At 38.5% G+C, this 23266-nt stretch overlaps 1 protein-coding gene across 2 annotated transcripts in view; it reads left to right on the forward strand.

Annotated features, from left to right (window-relative positions):
• The window catches only part of LOC121381365 (E3 ubiquitin-protein ligase HECW2-like), a 66585-nt gene that overhangs the window by 28112 nt on the left and 15207 nt on the right, over positions 1 to 23266 (forward strand). The window contains exons 7-19 of one of the 2 annotated variants that reach the window (XM_041510650.1): positions 673 to 821; positions 3288 to 3385; positions 4323 to 6236; positions 9498 to 9605; positions 11548 to 11701; positions 13897 to 13979; positions 14928 to 15394; positions 16253 to 16335; positions 17026 to 17128; positions 17296 to 17445; positions 18037 to 18091; positions 19816 to 19842; positions 22422 to 22602. In XM_041510650.1, the coding sequence (XP_041366584.1) occupies positions 673 to 821; positions 3288 to 3385; positions 4323 to 6236; positions 9498 to 9605; positions 11548 to 11701; positions 13897 to 13979; positions 14928 to 15394; positions 16253 to 16335; positions 17026 to 17128; positions 17296 to 17445; positions 18037 to 18091; positions 19816 to 19842; positions 22422 to 22602 (3572 nt within the window). The remainder of the gene's footprint in view (positions 1 to 672; positions 822 to 3287; positions 3386 to 4322; positions 6237 to 9497; positions 9606 to 11547; positions 11702 to 13896; positions 13980 to 14927; positions 15395 to 16252; positions 16336 to 17025; positions 17129 to 17295; positions 17446 to 18036; positions 18092 to 19815; positions 19843 to 22421; positions 22603 to 23266) is intronic. The other variant, XM_041510651.1, reaches the window with a different exon arrangement.

Below are 23266 nucleotides of genomic sequence, written 5' to 3' on the forward strand. Positions count from 1 at the left end.
TACTCACCTTTCCTGGCGAATACTGTAATTGGTGCAGATTTTTTTCTCGCCTTTCTGAAGTAAAAAAGAAAGATGTAACTACTTTACTTTTCTGATGGTGTCAGTGTTTGCATTAAAGTTTTGCATTTAGCTCGGTTTATCATAAACTATTAAGATTTAGGTTGGTGAAACTTGGCTTATAGTTGCACCTATGGATGTTCATCATAATGTTCTGAACAAGTTTATAGTAGGGGAAACATTAAGTCAGTGAGTTCTTGTTCATATCATGCCCCCACCCTACCCGTAAAAAAGTTCCAGTGTCTCCTTTTTAAACAATTTCTTCATAATTTTTGTTTCACAAATGCGAAACTATTATGAGGGTGTTGGTTCATGTGCCCTTTTGCTCTTGGTCCCTTCCTAAAATATTCGCTGAGTCTGCCGTTGTCCTTTGAAACATAATAAACACCTTGTACTTTATGTTTTCTTCTCTGTCCTAGTTGGGCAAGTCAGATTCTTGGCTGACCTAATTCAAGACATTTGAACGTCATTTCAATATGACCACAGCTGTGATATTTATTGACATTTAAAAGAAAATGCTTAAATTTTTTAAAACAAAAATGAAAGTAGTTAAGAAGAAAACAAAAGACCCCTCCCCCCCCATAGTTTCTAATAGCTCTGTTATTGTTTCCCCAGGAATTCCATCTTGATGTTGCTCTGTCAGACATATTGGATTTTGAAGTGAAAGACAAGTTTGCCAAAAGTCGACCCACCATCAGCCGTTTTCTCGGGAAGTCTGTTATATCTGTCCACCGAATCATTGACAAGGTGTCTCAGAGTCACAAGTCAGTATCTAAAGATGACAGTACTACTGACAATCACTGGATTTTGCTACCATATTGTAATTAAAAGGCATACAGTGCAATCTTAGTTTTACTTACCTGCTTATGACAACTACAGTGATATCACAGGGTTTGAATTTTATCATGACAAAAAGAACAGTTGCCATCGTTACGTGCTGTTACATTCCATGTTGTGTTTTATGTAAGAAATAGTAAACTAATTATCATTGGTAATATGATAAACGGCATCCGTATCCTACAAACTCACGGTTCACACACTCTTGAAAAGGCTCTAAATTTGAAGGGTTCCCTAAAATGTCCCTATTTTGATCATCTAGCCTTAAAAAGCCCTATCTTTTACAGGTAAGTTCACAAAATACCCTAAGTTGGGCCACATAACCCCTAAAATGTCCCTATTTTGATCATCTAGCCTTAAAAAGCCCTATCTTTTACAGGTAAGTTCACAAAATACCCTAAGTTGGGCCACATAACCCCTAAAATGTCCCTATTTTGATCATCTAGCCTTAAAAAGCCCTATCTTTTACAGGTAAGTTCACAAAATACCCTAAGTTGGGCCACATAACCCCTAAAATGTCCCTATTTTGATCATCTAGCCTTAAAAAGCCCTATCTTTTACAGGTAAGTTCACAAAATACCCTAAGTTGGGCCACATAACCCCTAAAATGTCCCTATTTTGATCATCTAGCCTTAAAAAGCCCTATCTTTTACAGGTAAGTTCACAAAATACCCTAAGTTGGCCCACATAACCCCGAAATCAATAGACATTTTTCTTCTTCCAGAAACATTAAACGAAAAATATATTGATATATACTTTCGTTTGTTGATCTCTGTGCTTGCTCGAATGTTGGTTTGTAAAACAATGCCAAAATGATACCAACAATTCATTTGTAAAACATTGTCATGTTCAGTATTGTTCATAGAAAGATTCATTTGTAACTTTCGGGGAGCGCTTGATTGGTCATTCTAAAACGAAACACGTTTCTAAAATACTAATCATGAGTCTTAATCTCGGTGAAAACTAAATAAAATGGACTTTTATGCCTTTGTGGATTCTATGTTAAATATATTTATGCTTGTGAAAATGTGTAGGACAGTTCTCTGTCGATTTCGACGGCCCACTCGAACACTCCCATTATTTTGTTGAATTCGAAGGTCATTGCAAATGACGCACAGCAAAGTTTTAGTCCCTAAATTTTACTTACATTGACCCAAAAAGTCCCTAAAAAGCCCCTAAATTTAGGTTTGAAATTCCTGTATGAATCATGAAACTGCATTGGTTAGAGTCCAAGGCATTAGGGTGAGAATATTTTTGTCTGAGAAAACTTAATAGAAGTTAAGTTGCCTTTCATGCCCATCTTTTGAAGGAAACATTTGCCTTGGTGCCCTTATTTCTGTTATTATGCTGAAGGCAACACATGTACTTGTACTTGTAGTTATCATATTAGACCTTGCCATTTAACCTACCAATTTCACTCCCATGACTCCCTGGGGACTAGTTCAAGGAGAGTAATTTTTAGCTCCTCTTGTCAGGTGAATAAAAAAAAAAATCACAACCAAAGGGTTAAATATCGGTACACATTATGGTCTACATTAAGAAAGCAATTAATGACACCCTCAATTTTGTTTTTACAGAGAAGTCTTGACATGTTGATTTCTAAGAACTGGTTTTACAAAATGTATCAAAACTGCCTTTTTAACCCAAGTTTTATGGAACCCCAATTGACCTTACATGCATATGACACCCTTATTAAGCTACTTTTTAACCCTCAATTTTGTTTTTATGGCTGGAACCCTGATCATGCATGTTGAATTGAATCATCAAAAGTGGTTCAAATCCCATTACAAACTTTCACAAATCTAATCAATTTTTTTACCTTGGTATTTTCATAGTGTTTATATGTTACAGTCAATGTCGAAAATCAGGCAGTTTGTACTCCTAAAAGGATTATCTAAGAACATAGTGTGGGAGTGTGTGGGATTATAGTGAACTCTCACTTCAAATGAACAATGCTGCCCACAGCTAATTGGCTGCTACTCTATATTAACAAGATATTTGTCTTTATTGCCTTTCATAATGTCTAAATAAATCATTAAAAATATACATAATCTGCATTATCTTTCATCTCACTCATTTCATTCAATATGTCAAATAAAGGGGCTCATTTTCCAGGCAGTTTGTAAAATGATTGAATGAATCAAGCATTTTACAAATTGCCTGATTTTAGACATTAACTATAACATATATAAAACTCCTAATTTTTCAAACAATCTTGTTGTGCAAGTATTCTCCTTTTTATCATAGTACCTACTGGTTTTAAATAAATATGATATATTAAAAAGGATACCCAGTAGTCTAAAAGTGTAACATTAGAGATATTCGAATTGATTCAATGCTATGAAATGTTTATACAATAAAATTGTTGAATATTGATTGTTCTGTTATTTCAGCCCTGTTCTGTTCAGTCTAGATCTCAATCGCCGTAACCCATCGGACAATGTCACAGGGACTCTTAAGTTTAAAGCTGATATTCAGCTTTTGCTTTCTGGTAAGAAAATTAAGACTTAAATAAAACATACATATATGGCAAAATGTTATCGACTAGTTGCATACCCGTATTTTGATATATGGATTGTTTGATCTTTTCACCATCCAGTATATGGTTTAAACAATATTTATTCCCAATTATAATGCTGGTTGGGGATTGGTCAACAGGCAAAATGCCTATATAACATGCTAGCGTTCATAGCTTTGTCATTCTAATTTGTAAATAGTATATCTTTATTTTCTCTCCTATTTTCAGTTCTGTTATTTTCACATACATGAAAGCTTGAATCTTTTATTTGATTTACTTTGCTTACTGTGCTACAGCTGAATAACATATACTGAAACTATTAGTGATAGCAATTTGGCATAGTTTAAAAATGTTTTTAGTCAAATTTGAAATTTGTTAGCTGAACATAGTAAGATAAAATATAGACACATTAATGTTGTATTTGGGGTTTTTTTGTTGAATCAGTTTATTGGCAAATTTCCCAAGACTGGAAAATTGAAATAAAACATCTCTTGCTGCTTTATCGCTAGGAATAACCTATGTGGTGGCAACAGGTTTGCTGCATCCTTCTCTCTCTCTCTCTCTCTCTCTCTCTCTCTCTCTCTCTCTCTCTCTCTCTCTCTCTCTCTCTCTCTTTCTTTCTTTCTTTCTTGCTCTCTCTCTCTCTCTTGCTCTCTCTCTATCATAAAAGAGCTGAAATGTGCTGAGGCATTGTTAAACAATCATCCTTTTCCTTTTTTATTGACAAATTTATAGAATTCAATTTTATATTTAATGAACAGCAATATAAAAGATACTTATATGCTACTTAATTGTGCATAATGTATCAGAAATTGTTATAGATCATTTGAGATTCTGTGAACTACGGTTTGTTGTTGTGAGTGACTTGCACTGTTTTTATTGTTCATTGTGTGTATTGATCCTCTTCCAGATCTGAACCAGGATGCGGTCATGTTACAGAAGAATCACCAGAGAAAAAGCTCATTGCCGGTGGAACTGGCCGGGAAGACCCCAACCCACTGGAGCAATAATTCCCGACAGCGACACACAGACCCAGGCCTCATTGAGCACCAGTTTGAGAACAACGTGAATAACGTGAGCCCCGTGCCGACTAAACTACTTAAAGACAAACCCGGAGTGTCAAGCACTCGCCGTGATATTGGTTGTGCCAGCCCCCAGAACCTAGCCGACGTGCCTAACATTGTCTGTGGCTCGTACCACAATCAGACGGACAGCTCCGATTCGGGGACGTCTCTATCTCTGGTTTCTTCAAGTGATAATTCAGGTGGTTCGTTGACGTACACTACGTCCACGGCGAACTCGACAGTTTCGGAGCGAGACAGCCAGTTGGGTGAGGAGAGTAGTGGGACAGAGACGGGGTCGGCATGTCCGAGCAGTGCAGACTTGTCGGATACCTTGATGCTGAGTGTGGACGGCCGTTCGGAGACGGACCGGGAGGTGGAGAATCTGACCGCGGGGTCAGGACCGTTTTCTTCACTGAACACCAGCACCACCTGCGAGTCAGACTTACGGTCACCTTCTAGTGTTGTGAAACGGGAAGGCTCCGAGCCTCCGTGTTTACCGCCAAAGACGTATATCGGGAAAAGCCGCGCCCCGCCCCGACCTCCGCGGACGTTTCCTCACGATACTCAAGATGCCCCACCGTTGCCCCCGAGGAAAGTTGCCGATAAATCGGGAAATCGTTCACCTCTGTGTTCTGCCATTTCGGCTCCGGATAGCTTAACGCTGACGGAGGATGCTCAAGATCTTGCACCACCTCCTCTTCCCCCGCGGACCTACAGTCCGATCAATATATCAGCTAACGCTAGTGCTGGCACACTGACGCTGTCCTCACAGGACGACGATGCCGATAGAATTAGTTTCAACAGTTTGGAGGCTTTTGCGGGCTCTCGTGAGAATTCAAACAGTGAAATAATGCAGATACTTAGTGCAGACAGTAGGCTGGTTCCTACGACTGCATCCAGTAGAGACAAACTGAGCCCATTGGCGGGGAGGTCGGGCCAGCAGGTGGGACTTACGGGCAGTCAGGAGGTGTTTCCGTGGGGACAGGCTTCGTCCAGTGGGTCGTCTCCTGTTAGGACTAGTGCTAGAACAAAAGTCGATCCTCGCAGACTGAGTTCGTCAGCAGTGGGTCACGCTCATTCGCAGCTGAATCAGCCGAGGACGAGGAACTCCTTGCCGACGCTGTCCGATCAGCTTGCGCTAATTCCGTCTATAGAATCTGTTGTGTCGCAGCCCACGCACAAACCGCACCCGAAGGTGAGGCATCTGAATGCTCCCGCGGACCCCAACACTTCGCCCGTTCCATGCGATGCGTCCTCAGCAAGTCCGCTCCATTCTGAACACAGCTCCAGGCAGACGTCGGTGGACAGCATCTCGCCGCAGCACGGTTCCAGCCAGCCAGAAGTGTCGTCTCCGCCCCCGCCACGACTCCAGCCCCGCAGTAGGATCCTGTCAGAGGAGGAGAAGCAGCAGAATCGGCAGCACATAGCTCAGCACCTCCAGATGTGGACGCAGAAGCAGAGGGAGAAGTCGGGGAGCCCCAAGCGTGACTGTGACTCCCCGGGAGCGGTGGCGGCGGCAGCTGTCAGTGGTTGTGATGATTGTGAAGGTGTGAACTCTGTGCAGGACAGACTGCATGGTTACTCGATCGAGGCAATCAATGGCAGCACGCTCTCTGCGACCGACAATGATTTGGCGGATGGGGGAGATGTTCATCAGGCAGGCTCTTCTGGTGCCAGCTCAGGGACGAGTGCAGATGCCTTGGCGACTGTTAGGCCGGAGTTTCCAAGTAGGAGTCGCAGATCAAATATATCTTCTCCAGGTGAGTTTGCATGTAAATAAGGTGATTTTGGGGACTTAACTGTACCACATAGTATTCTGGATGTTTTGACAATTCCTCAAAATAATAGGTAAAGTTTTGTGTATAGGTTTATCTTGTAGAGTGACAGATCAAGTTCGACTTTCATCTAGTACCACTGTGTCAAGTAGCCCTGTGCTTGGAACATGTATGGGGTACATGTCAAAAAAAGTACTCAAATTTTATGCGAAACTAGGGGTGTTGTAAAAACATCTGGTTATAAACCGAAAATGAGCCATGAAAGGTACCATTTTCTGCAGTTTGAGGTAGGGGTTGTAGTACTGATATTTATGGGTCATAGTTTGATTGATATATTGCATATAGTGTTTTTAAACACAAATGTTAGCACAGTCGCCTATGGGATTTTAATTGGTATAGTCCCACCTAGAGGAGCTTTTCCAAATGTCCTGCACATGGTTTTAAGATTTTTTTTTTTTTTAAATTTCAATACTTCGAGATATTGAGCTGAAATTTTGTGTATATTTTATCATGTTGAGTTTACAGATCAAGTTTAATTTTTGACAGAGTTATGGCCCTTGAACTTGAAAGATATTACAACCATCTCAGTTTTCCAGACTTTTCTTTACATATGGCTTTATCATATGCAGTTACAGATCAAGCATCGAGTTTTATATGGATTTTCCCATTTTTGACAGTATCATAGGCCTTGAACTTAGGAAATATTACCATCGCCATTTTCAGGACCCTGCAATGTATTAAAGGGACATTCCGGAGTTTGCTGCAATTTTGAAGATGTTATTGACTAACAGAGACTTTTTAACGATTGTAATTACATATCAAATATATTTTTCTGCATAAAATATTAGTGGCTATATATTAAACATGTTTCTGATCGTTTTAATATTTGTACTAGGTTAAATTTAATTTTATTTCCTAAAAAAGAGTTTTTCGTACATACGAAATTATTTGAAGACTAAATCCAGTCTGGGCTTCTTACAAATATTAAGACGATCAGAAACACATTAAATATACAGACACTGATAACAAGAAAATATATTTAATATGTAAGTTTAATCGTAGAAATATTTTATTAGTCGGAAACATCTCACAATGCAACAAAGTCAGGAATGTCCCTTTAACATATGAAGCTAAAATGTTACATATACCTACATATCGTGTAGTCAGAGATATAGTCTAACTTTTATGAGGATTTGCCTATTTATGGCAGAGACATGTCCCGAGAACTTTATTAGTATAGCCATCACAGTTTTCTGGAATTTTCTTTGCAATGCATGAAAATATTGAGCTGAAATGTTTAATATACCTTTATCATGTTGAGCAGGACTTCTAGAAAAAAATTTTAAATTCACTAGTCATTGGATCAGTGATTTTTAAAATTTACTAGCCACGATTAAAAATTAATTAGCCCTACTTTACATTAATTAATATAATTTTACTAAATAATAGTTATAATCAGATTTGTCACCTACAGAGGGAGATAGAGATTAAAAACACTAACATTGGGGGTTGGGGTGGGGTCAGGATATTCACAGGGATTCTGCCAGAGGGTAAAATGGGTATGGTGCCATACCCAGATTTTTTGGCAGTTTTTTTTCTTAAAGTTACCCTTTTAGCAGAATTAATTACTCTTATCATTAATCAGGGCTAGAAATGAAAAACAAAATCTACATGTACCAGGTGCATGCTGAAAAAAAAGTTGCATTCACCAAAAATAAGGCAAATTCGTTGTTTGTTTTTATACAATGCTATTCGGAATTATTCGGCAATACCTATATTTATTTATTAACAGTACTGGAACGTTATACAACTGCATTTATTACTGATTGTTGATCAAATTTGAAAATTTCACCCAAAGTAAATGCCTTACAGAAATCTATAATAGGCCTATTACAAAAACGTACGAATATTTGTGTTTTGTATTAAGAAAGTTATCAACTTTTTTAACTCGATAAGATCTGTTGGCATAATATAAATTAGCCTAATATAAATTAGCCTACAGAATTCGACGAGAAGTTGCTATTGAAATAGTCACTGGCTGACTTCAAGTCAACTATGCGAGTAATGCACCTGCACGTTCGCAATCATCTGATCAAGTGCCCATATCTGAGGTCGAAAATGTTCAAGGCAGTTACGGTGCTTTGTATTGATCACAGATCTGGTGGAGTTCAATTTGTCAGTGACAACAACAACTGTGTTATGCATGTAAATACCCCAAAGTTGGTCTCGACCACCTTCCGTAATACCGTTCACGGATATAACCGAGATATTGCCGGTAATTTTTCGCAAATATATTTCACGGAAATGACCGAAAGGGCGCCATTGTTGTAAGTAGGATTATGGGATACAAAATGGATGCGCCCATAAAATAAAAGTTATCGTTTTCATGTGGCGAACAGATTACGAAATGCATACGCAAAATTCAACAACTTGAGTCTGAATCTGGTAGACTAGTATACGCAATACACAGTACTTGAAAAATATTAGCATGCACCGCGTGCACCCAGTTTTAAAAGTTACATGCACACGCAAAAATCAGCATGCACCGGTGCATGTACTAACACTGCATTTCGAGCCCTGTTAATGTATAATTTTCTTAACCCTAACCCTAAATGTAACCCATTTTCTTTCTGGGGGAGGCTCCCCACAACCTCTGTTGACTGTGGTTGCATTTAATTCCATAGTGCCATACCCAAAAATGTTTTTCTGGCAAAAAAACTGATTCATATTTACAAAATAGACAACTGCAACATTTGACTCTTTCTTCTTTTTTTCACTAGCCAACAGGCATGACAATAGTAGATATAAATTTACTAGCCCAACAATGAATATCACTAGCCATGGGAGTGGGGCTACCATAATCTAGAAGCCCTGTGTTGAGTTATGGATTAAATTTGACTTTCACAGGGTTTTATCCCTTTTTGACAGAATTGTAGGAAATAGTCACTATTACCCTCTCAGAAATGTTATTTTCATAAATTACATCCCAATGAAAATGTTTTGAGCCCAGTAGTAGAGGGACGTGAGTTGTTTTAGCAGTACTTTCAGAATGCTTGTTTTAACTGTTTACAGACTTTTACTCTTATTTCAGTCTCTTGGCAATTGTAGCTTTGAATGTAAATAAGCTTTCTGTTTTTATGTTAATATATTTTCAGCCTTGATTTTGGTTAGTGAAGGTGTTTCATCAGAATCTTATTAAGCTTTGTATTGTTTCCCTAATACATATTTTTCTCTCTCTGATTTAAGTTAGTGAAAGTGATTCGTCGGAGTCTGGCTCCAGACCCAAAGTGCCTGCGAGGAAACCGAAATATCACCGCGTGGAGCAGCCTCCTGGGGAGGAACCACTACCTAGAGGTAAGTCACACAGTAACTAATAAACTAGTGGCGTGTTCAGGAAACCGAAATATCACCGCGTGGAGCAGCCTCCTGGGGAGGAGCCACTACCTAGAGGTAAGTCACACAGTAACTAATAAACTAGTGGCGTGTTTAGGAAACCGAAATATCACCGTGTGGAGCAGCCTCCTGGGGAGGAGCCACTACCTAGAGGTAAGTCACACAGTAACTAATAAACTAGTGGCGTGTTCAGGAAACCGAAATATCACCGCGTGGAGCAGCCTCCTGGGGAGGAGCCACTACCTAGAGGTAAGTCACTCAGTAACTAATAAACTAGTGGCGTGTTCAGGAAACCGAAATATCACCGTGTGGAGCAGCCTCCTGGGGAGGAGCCACTACCTAGAGGTAAGTCACACAGTAACTAATAAACTAGTGGCGTGTTCAGGAAACCGAAATATCACCGTGTGGAGCAGCCTCCTGGGGAGGAGCCACTACCTAGAGGTAAGTCACACAGTAACTATTAAACTAGTGGCGTGTTCAGGAAACCGAAATATCACCGCATGGAGCAGCCTCCTGGGGAGGAGCCACTACCTAGAGGTAAGTCACACAGTAACTAATAAACTAGTGGCGTGTTCAGGAAACCGAAATATCACCGCGTGGAGCAGCCTCCTGGGGAGGAGCCACTACCTAGAGGTAAGTCACACAGTAACTAATAAACTAGTGGCGTGTTCAGGAAACCGAAATATCACCGCGTGGAGCAGCCTCCTGGGGAGGAGCCACTACCTAGAGGTAAGTCACACAGTAACTAATAAACTAGTGGCGTGTTCAGGAAACCGAAATATCACCGCGTGGAGCAGCCTCCTGGGGAGGAGCCACTACCTAGAGGTAAGTCACACAGTAACTAATAAACTAGTGGCGTGTTCAGGAAACCGAAATATCACCGTGTGGAGCAGCCTCCTGGGGAGGAGCCACTACCTAGAGGTAAGTCACACAGTAACTAATAAACTAGTGGCGTGTTCAGGAAACCGAAATATCACCGCGTGGAGCAGCCTCCTGGGGAGGAGCCACTACCTAGAGGTAAGTCACACAGTAACTAATAAACTAGTGGCGTGTTCAGGAAACCGAAATATCACCGCGTGGAGCAGCCTCCTGGGGAGGAGCCACTACCTAGAGGTAAGTCACACAGTAACTATTAAACTAGTGGCGTGTTCAGGAAACCGAAATATCACCGCATGGAGCAGCCTCCTGGGGAGGAGCCACTACCTAGAGGTAAGTCACACAGTAACTAATAAACTAGTGGCGTGTTCAGGAAACCGAAATATCACCGCGTGGAGCAGCCTCCTGGGGAGGAGCCACTACCTAGAGGTAAGTCACACAGTAACTAATAAACTAGTGGCGTGTTCAGGAAACCGAAATATCACCGCGTGGAGCAGCCTCCTGGGGAGGAGCCACTACCTAGAGGTAAGTCACACAGTAACTAATAAACTAGTGGCGTGTTCAGGAGACCAAGTGCTTGTGAGCAGTTTGACTGCTATCATATTCATCTAACACTAGACACAAGAATTGGTCTAGTGAGCGACTACAATTACTTGCTCTCCTGACCAGTCCTCTGATCTCATAGTACAGTGGTTGAGTATCGATTACAACCAAGAAAGATATGTGGTTAAATTTTTTAAATTCCAGCCACATATAATTTCCTAGTTTTTCAGACATTTAGATTTTTGTCTCGCCTTGCGAAGTAAAATTACTTTTCCATTGGTGTTGACAGCGACAACTTTTGCGTTAAAGTTTCGCATTCAGATCTGTTTCTCACAAATCATGTCCTGGGTCAGTGAAACTTGGTTTGTAGTTACACCTTTGGATGTTCATCACAGTGCACTGAAAAGGTTTATTGTAGGTGAGACATTTAATTCTGCACAATTGTTGTCCTATCAATAAGGAAAAGTGTTTTTCTTTCCATTAGGTTGGGAGGCGAGAGTGGACAGTCATGGAAGAATATTTTACATTGACCACAACAACAGGACCACAACATGGCAACGTCCACAGATGGGACAAAGCATTGTAGCGCATCGGCGCCCAACTATCAGCAAAGAACAGCGGCAGCAACTTGATCGGAGGTATTCTTTCTTGTCACTTATCTAGTACAGCACTTGATCGGAGGTACTCTTTGTTGTCACTTATCTAGTACAGCAACTTGATAGGAGGTATTCTTTCTTGTCACTTATCTAGTACAGCAACTTGATCAGAGGTACTCTTTGTTGTCACTTATCTAGTACAGCAACTTGATAGGAGGTACTCTTTGTTGTCACTTATCTAGTACAGCAACTTGATCGGAGGTACTCTTTGTTGTCACTTATCTAGTACAGCAACTTGATTGGAGGTATTCTTTCTTGTCACTTATCTAGTACAGCAACTTGATCGGAGGTAATCTTTGTTGTCACTTATCTAGTACAGCAACTTGATCGGAGGTACTCTTTGTTGTCACTTATCTAGTACAGCAACTTGATTGGAGGTATTCTTTCTTGTCACTTATCTGATCGCAGGTATTCTTTCTTGTCACTTATCTAGTACAGCAACTTGATTGGAGGTATTCTTTCTTGTCACTTATCTAGTACAGCAACTTGATCGAAGGTATTCTTTGTTGTCACTTATCTGATCGCAGGTATTCTTTGTTGTCACTTATCTAGTACAGCAACTTGATCGGAGGTATTTTTTGTTGTCACTTATCTGATCACAGGTATTCTTTGTTGTCACTTATCTAGTACAGCAACTTGATCGAAGGTATTCTGACGAGGTATTCTTTCTTGTCACTTATCTAGTACAGCAACTTGATCGGAGGTATTTTTTGTTGTCACTTATCTGATCACAGGTATTCTTTGTTGTCACTTATCTAGTACAGCATCTTGATTGGAGACCGGCCTCGGTGGCGTCATGGCAGGCCATCGGTCTACAGGCTGGTAGGTACTGGGTTCGGATCCCAGTCGAGGCATGGGATTTTTAATCCAGATACCGACCCCAAACCCTGAATGAGTGCTCCGCAAGGCTCAATGGGTAGGTGTAAACCACTTGCACCGACCAGTGATCCATAACTGGTTCAACAAAGGCCATGGTTTGTGCTATCCTGCCTGTGGGAAGCGCAAATAAAAGATCCCTTGCTGCCTGTCGTAAAAGAGTAGCATATGTGGCAACAGCGGGTTTCCTCTAAAAACATTTGTGTGGTCCGTAACCATATGTCTGACGCCATATAACCGTAAATAAAATGTGTTGAGTGCGTCGTTAAATAAAACACTTCTTTCTTTCTTTCTTGATTGGAGGTATTCTTTGTTGTCACTTATCTAGTACAGCAACTTGATCGAATGTATTCTTTGTTGTCACTTATCTAGTACAGCAACTTGATTGGAGGTATTCTTTCTTGTCACTTATCTAGTACAGCAACTTAATCGAAGGTATTCTTTGTTGTCACTTATCTGATCGCAGGTATTCTTTGTTGTCACTTATCTAGTACAGCAACGTGATCGGAGGTATTTTTTGTTGTCACTTATCTGATCACAGGTATTCTTTGTTGTCACTTATCTAGTACAGCAACTTGATCAAAGGTATTCATTCTTGTCACTTATCTAGTACAGCAACTTGATCAAAGGTATTCTTTCTTGTCACTTATCTAGTACAGCAACTTAATTGAAGGTATTCTTTGTTGTCACTTGTCTAGTACAGCAGATTGATCGGAGGTATTCTTTGTTGTCACTTATCTAGTACAGCAACTTGATCGAAGGTATTCTTTGTTGTCACTTATCTAATACATTGTAGAAAGTTTCATATCTACTTTCCTAGCAGAAAACCATGGTTTATTCTAGCTACAGAATCTTCTTTACAGGGTGGGGAGGGAGAGGGGTGGACTTCAACTGAGTTCACTATGATTGAAGTTATTTTTCATGAATTTTGTGCGTTTGCCTTTCTCTTTCGGGTGGAGGACGGGATGGGTTTTTTTGCATACAAAATCCTAGCTAGTTTGTCACATAACACCCCACAAGAAAAAGTCAAACCAAGAACGAGAACACCTTTTCTGATTTTTGGTTTGAGCAAACTTGATAGCCATGGTGATGTTTCCTCTCTTTCTCTCTCTATGAAATGTCAAAAGAACCATATGTCAAACAACAACTGGCTGCTGTTTAAAATTTGCTGAGATGTTGACAATCAAATATTCTTTCCCTTTCCTTGAACAAACGTACATGAAATTCTTGTATTTCTTTGTTAATTTTCCATGCATGATTTGAAAAACAACAAAGAAATATTTGTTTTTTTTGTTTTTTAGATATCAAAGTATCCGGCGTACAATCAACCATTCTACTGAGGCTGAAAGTACGTCATCTGGGTCCGACTCGGCAGCCGGCTCAGGTAGGTAGTGGATTTCTCTGTAGATTCTAGTCCTAACACAGGTTAAACCTGCATCTTCCAGTTGTTACATGACAAGTAACGGGTGTCTGTCTTAATCAAGTATTTTATCACACAGGTTAAACCTGCATCTTCCAATTGTTACATGACATGTAACGGGTGTCTGTCTTAATCAAGTATTTTATCACACAGGTTAAACCTGCATCTTCCAATTGTTACATGACATGTAACGGGTGTCTGTCTTAATCAAGTATTTTATCACACAGGTTAAACCTGCATCTTCCAATTGTTACATGACATGTAACGGGTGTCTGTCTTAATCAAGTATTTTATCACACAGGTTAAACCTGCATCTTCCAATTGTTACATGACATGTAACGGGTGTCTGTCTTAATCAAGTATTTTATCACACACACACATTTGCTCCTTATGATTACTTGTAGTAATCATAAAGAGCAAATACTACAAGTAATCATAAGGAGCAAATATGTGTGTGATAAAATACTTGATTAAGACAGACACCCGTTACATGACGAGTCCAGTGTGTTTGTGGTTGTTTCATTGTTTCAGACCTCACCGTGAAAACCAGTTGTTGGGAGTAAGTAATTGCTCCCCTAAGTTAGATTATAGGGAGCCATTTAGATATTACCATGTTGAGCATTGATAGTTAATCCTTTTGTAGTAATGTTTGTGTTTTTTTATTCACTAAGGAGAGTTAAAATGATTCTTCTTGAACTAGCCTTAGGGGAGTGTTGTGGAGACAGAGTGATAGTTCTGGTGTTTCATAGTAGTTGAAAGCAGTGTAATATCTCAGGGCTATCTCTGACACTCGACAAATTCACCAATTGTGAATTTAAAAAACAATCGATGAATTTTATTTTAAGTAATAAAAATAATATATTGTTTTGAAAAATAACTGGGGGTTTTATCCTTTGTTTCTTCTACTTGCAGCATCTGCCTCACAGCCCAGCTTAGCAGCAGTGTCCGCATCAGTAGTTACAACCACTTCAGCACCATCTGCCTTTGTTCCATCGGCCACCGCGTTACCTTCGGTCACAGCCCCCACCTCTCTGTCCTTGTCATCCATTCATTCAATCCCGCCATCCTTCTCCTCTTCAAACGTTTTGTCCAATCTGTCATCCACCCCACCCTCATCTGCATCCGCACCCGTTTCAAACCACGTGTCCCCATCACTGACCACCATGGTGCCTCCCATTACCATGGTGCCTCCGGTTACCATGGCTCCAGTGGTGCCGTCTTACTCTGCAGCATCGTCAGTGACCAACACGGTAGCAGCAGCTACGACGACGACGACAATGTCCGAGTCTTCTAGGTCTAGTCACCCCAGCGAACGCAAGCTTCCTGCCACCAAGTTCATCTCACGGCCAGATTTCTTATCCATACTTCAAGGGAATGAGGTATGGACATAAAGAAAATAGGTGTAATAATACTGTCTCATTGATTTTATACTATCATTATTTTTTATTAGAAAAGGATGCACAAGAAAGTTGTCAATGTAAGATGGTTGTCTGTTGCCATGCATTTATCCAGTTTAATGTTCTAGCCCTTGGTATGTTTCTCAATCCAGCCAATGCTATGCCTCTGTTGTAACAAAGGTTGTGGTATCTTCTATCCTGTCTGTTGGATTGTGTATATAAACGATTCCATGCTGTTAATCAAAAAGAGTAGCCTATGCACTGGCGGCAGTGTGTTTCCACTCTCATTATCTATGTGATCCTTAACCGTATGTCTGATGCCATATAACCGTAAATCAAAATGTGTTTAGTGTGTCCTTATATTTGAATCTAGAACACGTGTTTGTATAATCTGTGGGTGTTGTCTGTTCACTATAGAGGTTAATGCAAGCTGTTCATTATCTTTGAAAATAGGTGGCTGTTTGTAAACAGTAGACAACTATATTTATTTACTCAATTTAAAGAGGGTTATAAATAAGCATGTAATATAAGCGTTTATAGTGACAGTAATAGCCGCCAAATATTGCTGCCTGCTGCCAACTAATGAGCATGCTGTTAACAGGTGTAAGTCTTTGTAATGACTGTACTTCATGTATCTGAGTTGAAGATGAACTGCACTATAGAACAGGTGACCATTTATTGCAGGTGCATTTACATTATAAATCGTTTGGGAGGGAAAAAAGTGGCCTCTTAAGGCAGGTGAAGTTGATTACAGGTGGCCGCTAGGACAGGTTTGACAGTATTCACCATGTGCTGCAATGTACTGTGCTCTCAACTGTGTGTGTTGTGTTTTCATTTCAGTCTGCCATGGCCGAATACAACAGAAACCCATCATTGAAACACATGATAATGAAAGTCCGGCGAGATCCATCATCATTTGAAAGGTGGGATTCAGTTATTTTCTCTCACTATGTCAGGTGACAGTATTTAAAAATCTTAGGTAACTTTAAGTTCGTTAGTTTGATTTTTTTTTGATTTTTTTTTGTCTGCTGGAATTTTGACACTTCCCAAAAACTGTTCTTGTCCTTGGTCAAAAGTTCACAATAACTCCTCCGCCCCCTTACTTTTTCAAGAATCAGCAACAGTACTTCTGTCGCCTGTAATTTTAATCGCTGTATTTTAATAAATGGACAGTCTATATTATTTATTCTACATGGTAGTCATTTACGTTTCTTCATTTCTTCACATTCTCAGGAAGGGATTTTGCTCAATTGGTAGAGCACTTGACTGAGGTTCTTGGGTCAAGGGATCAAAGCCCGTGGTCGACCCATCCTCTGTGAAGGCTTGTTCCCTCTCGCATCCAGCGCCCCACAACTGGTATATCAAAGGTCGTTGTATTTTCTGTCTATGGAAATGTACATAATGAGATCCGATGCTGCTGTCCAACTCCATGTAACTGTAAATAAAATGTGTCGAATGTGTCATTAAATAAACCATTTCCTTCCTTCCGATACTGCTAATGGAAAAATGTAGCTGGTTTACATCCAGGAGCGATTATTAAAGTCATGTGCTCTAGTTGTGTTGTTAAATAAAACAAACTTTTAACTTTTTCTTCACATTGACATTCTTTTCAGATATCAACACAATCGAGATTTAGTAACCTTTCTCAACATATTTTCTGATACATCACTGGATCTACCACAAGGCTGGGAGATGAAGTTTGATAGATCAGGAAAGGTAGGGCAGTTGTATCTCATACCATGCCATTTTATTTATACATTTACCAAAGTTTATACACATTGGTTCATGAAAATAGAACATTCTTGTAATTTCCAGACCGCTAGCTTTGCCAGACAGGATCCTGAGTGAATACATTTTTTATTTCTTTTTTTTATTTGTTGCAGGCGTTCTTCATCGACCATGCATTACGAACTACGACATTTGTAGATCCGCGACTACCCACAGATGTTCCACTGATCAACCCAGACTTTCTACAGACTCCGGTGCCGAGAGGGGCTGGCCGTTCTACCCGCGAATCACTTCGCTTGGACGCTGTAAGTTTAGAGACAAGTTGTCTTATGTAAGAACTTGAAAGCAAAATGGAGGTGGGTGAGGGGAGGGATGTTTTGAATGAAAACGTTTTTTTTTTGCTATATTTTTTTAAGGGTCAAGCATTCTCTCCACAAATGTCAGGATGTCTTGTTGGTTATTAGTAGTTAGTGAGAGAGAAATCGGTAATCCATAGTGGTTAGTGGTTAGTTGTTAGTAGTTAGTGAGGGAAAAATCAAGGTAGTGGTCAACACTGGGTCGTTAAAACTCAGTACCTACCAGCATTATGGCAGATGACTTAAATCACAAAGCCACAGAGGTCAATGCCACTCTTCACCAAGAGCAAAATCAATGCATGGTGAGTAGTCGGATGAAGTTTCAAGTAAATTTTGTTGAATATTTTACTGCAAGGCAATTAATTTGTCACTCGCGTAAAACTTTCCATGCGAGTGTAGAGGTGAGAATGAGTGATCGCTCACCTTTCCTGGTGAGAAATTAAGTAATTATATGTAGATATTTTGAGATTTTGACGTATGTAATAGCATGATACTGTATTTATTTGTCACAAGTAAGTATATTATTTTCTTTTATTTCAGCCTGTTCCCCCACCACGTTTGCCTGTCACAGAATCTGGACCTGTTATACCTACCGGTACGAATACAGTAGTAAATGTTAATAGCTCACATAGGTTTTTCAGTAGACTTTAGTAAACAGTTGTTAGATACAGTTCCCCCTTTCCAAAGCACAACTTGTTAATATATATCATGTCTTGGTTTTGTTGTATTTTGTGTTCACTAGTTGCATTTTCCTAGTCATTTGTATTATGTTTGTGTGTGCGTGTGTGTGTGTTGCATGGTTATGTTTGCAATACTTAAGTGTAACGGGAGACATTAGTTTAACGTTTGAAACATGCTCAACTTGCAAACATTTGAGTACATTGAAAATGTTACAGCACTGCAAACATTAGAGGCTCAACACATTTTTATATATGGTTTATATGGTGTCAAACATTTTCTTACGGATCACATGGATAATGGAGAGTGGAAATCAACTTCCAATATTCCATGGGTTACTCTTTTATATGCACCGTCACGCATACAAGATGGTACATACCATGGCCTTTGTTACTGTAGTTGTGGAGCACGTGTGACAATGAGAAATAGGTCAGTGGGCCCACAGATGGGGATCGATCACAGATCGATTGTGCATCAGGTGGGCACTTTACCACTGAGCTACATCACACCCCTCGTCCAATTAAATAACCAGCCTCGGTGGCGTCGTGGTAGGTCATCGTCTACAGGCTGGTAGGTACTGGGTTCAGATCCCAGTTGAGGCATGGGATTTTTAATCCAGATACTGACTCCAAACCCTGAGTGAGTGCTCCGCAAGGCTCAATGGGTAGGTGTAAACCATTTGCACCGACCAGTGATCCATAACTGGTTCAACAAAGGCCATGGTTTGTGCTATCCTGCCTGTGGGAAGCACAAATAAAAGATCCCTTGCTGCTAATTGGAAGAGTAGCCCATGTAGTGGCGACAGCGGGTTTCCTCTCAAAATCTGTGTGGTCCGTAACCATATGTCTGACGCCATATAACCGTAAATAAAATGTGTTGAGTGCATCGTTAAATAAAACATTTCTTTCTTTCTTTCTTTCGTCCAATTAAGAAAAGTTGTGAATTCAAAAACAGTAACTGTTGTATTTCAGAAATTGGCTTTTTATTTAAAATTTTTAATATAAAAAAAAAAATCTTCAAAATACTTCTTTTTTCCTTTTTTTATTTAGTCCAGATTTAAGAACAATTGCTGTGTTTGCATTCTTGCTTAGGTTGAAATTAGCACTGGGTTAATAAATTCTAATCTAAAAGTTATGCTTTTGTGTTGCAATTTAGCTGTATACAGTGAGTTGTGAGAACTATTATGGTCATTATTACATTAAACTGTTATGGAAAGGCAGCTGCAGAGAGGTAGATAAGAACTGGAAACTAAGTTTCATTTGGCAGCTGCAGAGAGGTAGATAAAAACTGGAAATTAAGTTTCGTTTGGCAGCTGCAGAGAGGTAGATAAAAACTGGAAACTAAGTTTCATTTGGCAGCTGCAGAGAGGTAGATAAAAACTGGCAACTAAGTTTCATTTGGCAGCTGCAAAGAGGTAGATAAAAACTGGCAACTAAGTTTCATTTGGCAGCTGCAGAGAGGTAGATAAAAACTGAAAACTAAGTTTCATTTGGCAGCTGCAGAGAGGTAGATAAAAACTGGAAACTAAGTTTCGTTTGGCAGCTGCAGAGAGGTAGATAAAAACTGAAAACTAGGTTCGTTTGGCCTGCAGGTTTCCTGTGTTCGACCACACCTCCCCATGTTGTTGACTTTTGTTTTCAGAATACATTGAGACACGGCCAGAAACACGTGAGTTAAAGCTTCCGCTGTGACTTGACAACTATTTCTCTCCTCTCTATATATACATGTATTCCTTCTCACTAGAAATGGCAGAATAATATTGGAAATGCTCATTTATTTCATAGGGTCTTAGAAGAAAAACAACTGTGCCAAATTATGCTAATAAATCATGTAAAGAATTTCACTAAATGATCTTGATTTTAAGTTGTATAAACATTTAGTAGTAGTAGTAACAGATACCCCAAAACACTAAACACAAACTTTGACCTCTGTTATCATTTTGTTTGGGATGTTTATTGAAGTCAAGAAAAGTGATTTTGGTTTTATCATGGATAGATTTTGAAGAGTGTTTTTACACAGCACCAGTTTCAATCCAGGATACAATTAAATATTATCGTTTCCCCTATGTGCTGTGTTTTACTTGAATCCAGGATACAATGAAATCTTATCCTTCCCTCCTATGTGCTGAGTTTTACTTAGTGATTTTGGGAGGGGTGTTACTGTACAGTTCATTTAGAATGAAAACCTAGAGAAAAACAGTTGATGTAACTCTAAAATGTGTTGCAATATATTTGAGTCCCAGCTTTGCTGCTAATAGAAACTTCATATTATTTTACAAGAAGTTTTTGTTTATGACAGATGACAATTATATACTAATGCATTTTAGAAAATATGAATTAATATTATCAAACCTGTCTGCCAAAAAAAGGAGAAGAAAATCTCACATTTGAAAGAGTTAAAGTATATTTACATGTATGTGTATTTTATAGTCACACAAGTTAATTTTTTCATTTGTTTTGTGGTACCTTATGATTGCTGCCCTTCCTAATTCAACAAACTGTTCATGCTTGCTTTTCCTGTGACCTGGCCTGCACTCTTCCTCATACTTCCTAATGCCTCAGTTACCTCATAGAGATTAATATTCTTCTTGTATAGAGAGAATACATAATAGATAACGGTTGTTACTGGTGTATTCTGGTGAACTAAACAGTTATATGATATACTCTCTATATTGAATAGTACTAAATGCTTGTAAAGTTGTATGATATACTCTTGGTATTCTATAGAAAGAAACGCTTGTATGATATACTCTCCATATTCCAGAAAAGTAAATAATTAATATATTTGGTATATACTAGAGAAGTAAACATTTGTATGATATACTTCATATATTCTGGTCGACTACTAAACACCTATCTATTTCCGTACTTCCTAGATAAATAAGTATCTTGTGTTATATACTTTTAAAACATTTGAGATTTAAATGTGTAATATTTTCAGTGTATATATAATATAACCACATTACTTTTATGAGTGTATACACACTTCTTGAAGTCATTTAAGTCTTTGGTGGCAGGAGAAATAACTCATCTACTAACCTTGTATTTGTAGGTGACAGTAACTTATCTTTTGGAATTAATATCCCGATACTTTAACCTGTTTTTATACCTTGTTAATTCTTTTTATTAAATAATGACAAATGCTGGAGGTGGTGGAACTGATCATGGCACTACTGACCAATCCTAATTAATTTTGCCTAAAAGGATCAATCCATTTTAAACAGCATCTTCTTTTTATTGAATATTTTGCAGTTTTGATGTTGGAATGATCTGTGAACCGCTTGGAGTATTTTCATATTAATATGCCAATATTTGGTGTATAAAATGGAGTATTTTCATATTAATATACCAATATTTGGAGTATAAAATGGAGTATTTTCATATTAATATACCAATATTTGGTATATAAAATGGTTGAGATTAATGTAGCTAACTAAATTTATTTGCCAATTATTTTGTTTGTCAGAACATACATTTAGTACAGAGTAAAAAAATTTCATAGAGAACTTTGTTCCATATCAAATGAAGAAATAATCACACAGTACTTGTAGCTATTATAATATACATGTAATTGTCTCTTGTTAGTTTGTAACCACTGGTAAGTATTTTCTCAGAGATTTGTTTTAAAGTATTGCAGTTAGAAATGGACTAAACGTACACCATGGTTTAGTTTTGGATTAGTCAGTTCTAATCAGAATTTGTTTGCTGAAACAACCTGTAGATGTAACAGGAATTATGGTCCAAATTAAATTACATAAACATTACAACATGAGTTATTTGATAGTTTGTGTTAGAATCAAATACATGGTATTTAAAATAGTTTCAAATTATTTTGGAAAGAGTTTCAAACTTTCCAGCATGCTAAAACTATCATTAACCTTAACGCTAACCCTAAACCTAAGTCTGAAAATACTGAATGCTGGAGTGATCGGAAGTCCTGTCATTGTTTTTTCACCCTAAGTGAGAGTAAGGTAAATTTTGTAATTCTAAAATGATTTTCAGAATGTTTGTGTGCATTAAAAAAACTAAAGTTTAATGATCAAGAGCCTTAAGACAATAAAAATAAAGCAAAGCATTGTAGACATTTATTGTATCATTTGTTTTCTTTTTTATTTATTGATAATTGATTGCTATAATCAGATACTGTATCGTCAAACATCCAGAATTTTTTTCATGCTGGAGGATGTAGTTAAACATTTATTAATTCATACTATATCTCTGCATGTATATTTCTGTTGTGTTTTTCAGCTTACAATGAAAAGGTGGTCCTTTTTCTACGACAAGCAAACGTTGATGAAATTCTCAAAGAGCGCTTTCCTCAATATTCTTCAAATAATTTACTGAAAGATAAAATCCACAAAATCCGCTCTCATGGCACAGAAGCTCTGGACAGACTGAGTAATGATATTGATCTCACTATTTTACTGAGGTACGTTCAATAGATTATTTCATTATGTGGAGGGGTTGCTTTCTAGATCACGTAGATATTTTATTACTGTAAATGAAGCGGTATTATTACTCCCCTGCTGGTCCTACTGGAAGGGACTATAGTTTTTGTCTGTGTGTCTGTCTGTCTTTCCCACATTAGTTTTTGTGGACTTTTTGTTTTTTCACTGTGCCTTGGGAGCTGACATTTTGTGTATAGCTTTATCATGTACTGTTACAGATGAAGTTTGACTTTCATGGCTATTTACACATTTTTGAGTTATGACCCTTGAACTCGGAAGCTTAAGAAAAATTTATTTCCTGATCTTTTTTTGGCAATGCCTCAAGATATTGAGCTGAAATTTTTTATATCTTTATCATGTTCTGATACTGATAAAATTTTACTTTTATGGCTATATTTCACAGAGTTATGGCCCTTGAACTTAGAAAATGTGAGAGAGAGAAAAAATGTCCACACATTTTGTATATAGCTTTATCATATACTGTTGCAGATCAAGTTTAACGTTTATGCCTATTTGCGAATTTTTCGCAGTTATGTCCCTTGAACTTAAGAGATATGAAGATCTGTTGGGTGTGGTAAGGGACATGTATTGCTTTAGCAAGACTCAGAATGCTTGTTTAATTTTATCATTCCTCCGATAAGTAGG

This window comes from Gigantopelta aegis, chromosome 9, assembly GCF_016097555.1.
Source record: "Gigantopelta aegis isolate Gae_Host chromosome 9, Gae_host_genome, whole genome shotgun sequence".
Taxonomy (NCBI): domain Eukaryota; kingdom Metazoa; phylum Mollusca; class Gastropoda; order Neomphalida; family Peltospiridae; genus Gigantopelta; species Gigantopelta aegis.